Below are 5,933 nucleotides of genomic sequence, written 5' to 3'. Positions count from 1 at the left end.
GTATATGAACTACATCATATACATGTATCCAAAACATATCATATATACGTATATGAAATACATCACATATACGCTTACGAAGCTGACCTTGCGAGTGTGCGTGTGCTCCGCCCAAGTGTACCGCACTTCCCTGCGCCTGCTGAGCCGCGGGCGTGCCTTTGTCTGCTGACCCATGGCCTCGTTGTTGGGCTGGCTGTGGCGGACTATCGGTGTGCGGCGGTCCCTGCAGAAGGAAACAGGCGTGTGTATTGGGTGAATTAGCATGGTATGGGCAGCGTCTATCTGCGAGGGTTGTGTAGTGGGGTATGCCAATTCGCGCGATATGTGTATAAATATATATATATAGCCTCGAAGAAACCGGATCCCTTGTAATATGTGCATTCACAAACTCAGCCATACCAAATTTTAAATAAGACTTGACTTACTAAGCTTGACGTATATTATTGCAAACGTTTTACTATCGCTCTTTCAAAAGAGTGTCCACCATGTACTTAAGCCAGATTGGAACCAACAAACTGAGTCTCTTACAGTAGGTGTATAGATAGCTACATGCCATCAAGTGTATCTGGTGTGATAGCTGAGGTGACCGCTCCACTACTGCTACTGTTGCTGTTGCAGTTGTGTTTTGGAATACTACTGAAACTCATTCAACCAATATCTGCTGCTGTTGTTGTTGTGTGTATAATGTTGCCAATACATAAATCAGGCCGGCGTCTGTAATCGCGTGCATAAGCCATCAACTGAGGTTCTTGCCATATACACGATACACGTGAGAGTGATCTACCTTACGGGCGATCACCCGATTACTGCTGCTGTTGTTGTTGCTGTTAATATGTTCGGTGACATAACGAAAACTCTATCTAACCAGTACATAAAAACAACAGACGTCGACTTAGAACTAGAACGAACGAGGTGAGCTTCCTATCATGTGTCACATACATGCACACGTGTGCGTAGGACCTACTTGCTGAGGGGGACCACCCAGCTGCTGTTGTTGCTGCTGCTGTGGATGGTGTGACATCGGTGGTTGCGACTGTGGTTGTGGTAGCGCACTTCCCGGTGCCTGATTCTGATTGGCCGAGGGCATGGGCGGCCGATTGCGCGGGTGGTAATCCGGGATTCCTATCGGCTGAGAATTTAACGTCACCGACGGAGGGCCGTAGCTCTGACCGGGGGCGTAGTCTATCTTGTAACCTAACAAAGGCAATTCCACAAACTAGTGTTATTTGGCCTTTTTTTTTTTGGTATAGTTTGGCTATAGATTGACGGTCTTTTTTGGTATGGTTTAGCTTTAATTGCCATTATTCGGCACTATTCGTCTGTTCATTCGAACTTTCTGTAGCAGAAAAGAATGTACACAGTTTTTGTTCCCGATACTATCACATCATTGATATAAGAATTCAGATACACAAAACATACTGAAAGGCCATACGCACATGAACTACATGCACTGAATACACTGAGACCATATACACGTCTACCCACACTAACGTCACATACACACGTCTAACCACACTAACGTCCCATACATCTACAAGAACAAGAACCAATCTGCGTGCGAGGATTTATTGCACGAGATGACGTGAGCATCACTACACTAACGTTTTTAACGTCACATACACCCCGTCTACTTGAACAAGAACCAATCTGCGTGCGAGGATTTATCGCACGAGATGATGTGAGCATCGTTTGCACATGCTTACCTGGAGGTAGGAAGGTATTGAAGCCCTTCACCAACTCGGGATGGCCCTCAAACAAGCTCGACACACGGCCAATAACACCTGGCGTGTCAATGCCCTATGTATTCCAGCAAACAAAAAATATATTATAAAGAAGATATTGAACAACTAATGTCAATGAGACAATAATAATATATTATACTGAACAACTGCTGTCAATGAGACATAATATTATAGTATAAAGAAGAAATTGAACAACTAATGTCAATGAGACAATAATAATATATTATAACAAAGAAATTGAACAACTAATGTCAATGAGACAGTAAGAATAACATTGATAATAACGCCATGAGTGTGTATGTGGGTGCGTAGACTTGTAAGTAGGTCGTGCGACAGTGATGGTGATACACTGCAGCACGGCTATCATGGCAGTTCATGAATTCACGAGATATGTACATACGACTAATATTAAGCGGAACCCCTCAGATGCAAGGTGTGTGCGAAAATGTGTGTACTTATCGACAAGCACATATATATATATATATATATATATATATATAAGTTCAGGTGAAGATCATGTCCTCCTGCCATAGCAATATAAGCGGGGAATGAATGATACATAGGATGGACTTTTTGACATGCAGCACTTGTCTAATTTACTTGCGGAGCGCGACTACACATAAAAATAAACGTATCGAATGCAGATACACACACCATGATAACATTAGCAGTAAACATAAAATAACCCTATAGTATGCAGATACATACATCGCAGTAACGCTGTTGCATCAATAACTCCATACACACATGACGCGAAAACGGCACACAGCCGGTTAACATGGTATTAATCCTGATGTTCGTTTTTAAAGAACGAAGCATGAACGATTATAATAGCCATGTCGTGGTAACATTGCAAGCGGAGACAAATCTCTGACACTCGCACAGACGTTGTCACTAACTAGCCCACACAGTACACACACAGATTGAGATCACATACCTGAGATTTGAACTCCTTCATGATATCTAGAAACTGATTGTACACGTGCAGGTTATCACCGAACTGTATCTTGACACGATCCAGATACGAAATGGCGTCCTCCACCTTCAATCGCTGCTGTGTGGCCTGGGGCGGATGCTGTTGTTGCTGTTGTTGTTGTTGTTGTTGTTGCTGCTGCTGTTGTTGTTGCTGCTGTTGTTGTTGTTGTTGTTGCTGTTGTTGTTGTTGTTGCTGTTGCTGCTGCTGTTGCTGTTGTTGGTGGTGATGTTGTTGCTGCTGCTGCTGTTTTTGTTGTGGGTGCTGTTTTTGTTGTGGGTGCTGTTTTTGTTGTGGGTGCTGTTGGGATCTCGGTTGGTTGCTAGGCTGTGGTGGTCGGTGCATAGCTAGTGGTCGTGGCGGCATGCCCTGTACGTTCGGGTGCCCACCGGGTCCTAGGTGAAATACAAGATAGTGTATGTTCAGTGCACTCTATAGTAGAGTGTGTGCTCGGTATATTTCATAATATAGTGTAAGTCTGGAATATTATATACTAGAGTGTATGTGATATGTTACAGCGTATTTTTGGCATATTTCATATTATAGTGTATGTTTGGAATATTACATATTTTTGTGCATGTTTGGTATATTTATATTGTAGTGTAAGTTTAGTAAACTTCATATAGCATCAAGTCCATGTATTGATTGCCCAGTTCGTAGGCATCTATGGATGATACCATGCACTACATTACTACTACATGATACTTCAGCATCAAACTCATTCGATGTGTTTGTATGAGATATCGATTACCACACAGTGGACAGTAACGCTATGTAGAACAAAAGAGAACACTTACCACCACACACCCACAACCATGCAGGCGTGTACAAGGTTGACTCTATGCTTTACCATCGCCCCCTTCTATCGACGTAGCCCATGCCCAAACAACTAACACACCACAGTCCAAAGATCATTGTGGACCACATACTTCTTCACACTTGTACATCTACACACATACACGCACACACCAACACACACTTACTCGTGCTTCACGAAACCAGGCTATATGCACTCGTCCACCAACACACAAACACACACACCGTAAGGCGCAGTACCCTGGGCCTGGGCCTGCGGTTGGTTCTGCGCTCCCCCAACCTGTCTGGGTGCCACATTGACATTCTGAAGCGGTCGCTCTGTGTGGTGATGCAGAGGCGGCCCTCGCACTTCTCCCTCGGGCCCACTCTGAGACCCCCCAGAAGGCCCGTGTTGCAGCATGGATTTGCCCCCCATGGTTGGCCCCATGTTGGGGCCTGCGCCTGCACCGGGGCCGGGGCTACCTTTCTTCACCATATTGGGCTGCAAGTATGAGATGTACACGTGGGTTGTGAGTGGTGTATATTGGGATGTGTGTATAAGAGTTGTAAGCTTGCGATGTAAGACATAGATTAATGCGATGTAAGACATAGATTAATGCGATGTAAGGCATAGGTTAAATGGGTTGCGAGGAAATGCGTGCTTGCTGAGTGGTTTCTTGTGCCGTTGAGTAGGCGTATGATGATTTAAACCGTTCTGTGGCAGTTTACATACCCATTTTAACATGTGTGTGTGTGCGTTTGTAAGGGTAAGGAATGTGGGCATGGCTTGGAGTTGTTGCGTGCTGATGTGCGTGTTAGTTAAAACGTTTGTGTGCGGGTCGTTCGCAGGAATGGACTGTGAGTGATGATGAGTATGGGGTATATACTGTGGTAGTATGCGTGCAACTTTTAAGCGTGTGTGTGTAGTTGCAATAATCTGTGATGTGAGAAATGAATCTACGATGTTCTGTGGTAGTCGAAGTGAATAGCTCGAAATGTGTGTGTTTGTGTATCGATGTATAGGGATGGACTATGGATGATGAGTTATAACTATTACGTAGTGATGTGCACGCTTTTTATCTTTTTATAAAGCGAGTTTACGTTAGCGTGTATCTGTGGATTGCGAGTGATGAGTGTAAGGTGTTGTGTGGTATTATAAGCACTGATTGTGAAGTGGTGCATGTGTTGGTGTATAGTTTGTTATGCACTGTGAACAATGAGTTTAAGTTGTACTATAATGACATGCGTGTTTACGATAAAGTGTGTGTGTGCATCGTTGTGTATGTGTGGGCTGTCAGTATTGAATTGAACTTGCTCGGTGATAGTATGCGTTCGTGAGTTGCGGAGTCTCTGTGTCGGTGTATAGGTATGGGAGGTAATTTCTGAGTTTAAGACATCCTGTGATAGTACGTGTGCTTGTGATTAAGTGTGTGTATGTGTCAGTGCATACGTACGAAATGTGGGTGATAAGTCTACGGTACTGTGTGATGATTTGCGTGCTTGTGCTAATGTGTGTGCAACTGTCAAGTGTTAATTGGGTGTCGCCGTGTGTAGTGGTGCACCGGGTGTCATTTGAAAGTTGGGAACGAAAGATTCGGTAGTGCAGGAATGTATCTCCAAACAGAATGGAGAATACATGTATATAGATCGAAACAAAATCACGCTCGCATACATATGCTATATCACGAACGTAAATGATGCAGAATAAGTCGAAAACAACGACCTACCACAAATCAGCAAGCATTCTACATAACAAAACAAAACAAAAATGCATCAAACATATAGGACGATACTTGCAAATTTGACCAACCAAGACATCGTGCCATAATTTGTAAGAACTATGCATAGTCTGAAATTTCCATTGGGTAGTGTGATGTGATTGAGTTGCAATTCGAGTTCACAACCAGAACCTACCACAGTACAAGGATGCGTAAACACATCAAACACACTCGATGCAAAACTATATATATGTATATATATATATATATATATATATATATATATATATGTGTGTGTGTGTGTGTGTGTGTGTGTGTGTGTGTGTGTGTGTGTGTGTGTATGTGTATATATATAGGTGTGTATGTACGTGTGTGTGTATGTATATATTAGATATATATATATATATAATATCTGTTTCTCACCATAAATTCCGCATTCAGAACCAGCACTGTTTGTAAGCTTGTTGTTAAAAAAAAACGACTTTAAAGCTGATAAAACTCAATAACGTTACTATATGCCCACCACGACAGTATTTTATAATGTATTCAATGCATAACCGATTTATATAAGTACACCCACGTGAGGAATTTTCTGATATTCACTGTTGTGTATGCGAAGGTCTCCTAATATAGAACACTCAACACCGTACACCTTTACAATACACGAGCAAGACAACCGTTCACAAGCAAACAACGCACGAACAA

At 42.7% G+C, this 5,933-nt stretch overlaps 1 protein-coding gene across 1 annotated transcript in view; it reads right to left on the bottom strand.

Moving 5' to 3' along the window:
• Window positions 1-4,006, bottom strand: part of SARC_04954 (hypothetical protein) — a gene marked incomplete at both ends in the record, with an annotated part of 5,449 nt that extends 1,443 nt beyond the window's left edge. The window contains 5 exons of the mRNA XM_014301193.1: window positions 88-223; window positions 965-1,194; window positions 1,704-1,797; window positions 2,680-3,110; window positions 3,757-4,006. Of these exons, the coding sequence (XP_014156668.1) occupies window positions 88-223; window positions 965-1,194; window positions 1,704-1,797; window positions 2,680-3,110; window positions 3,757-4,006 (1,141 nt within the window). The remainder of the gene's footprint in view (window positions 1-87; window positions 224-964; window positions 1,195-1,703; window positions 1,798-2,679; window positions 3,111-3,756) is intronic.
• Between the last annotated feature and the right edge of the window lie 1,927 nt (window positions 4,007-5,933).

This window comes from Sphaeroforma arctica, assembly GCF_001186125.1.
Source record: "Sphaeroforma arctica JP610 unplaced genomic scaffold supercont1.298, whole genome shotgun sequence".
In the NCBI taxonomy this organism is placed as follows: Eukaryota; class Ichthyosporea; order Ichthyophonida; genus Sphaeroforma; species Sphaeroforma arctica.
Note: the sequence above shows the minus strand (reverse complement) of the source record. Positions and strands in the feature narration are given on the sequence as shown.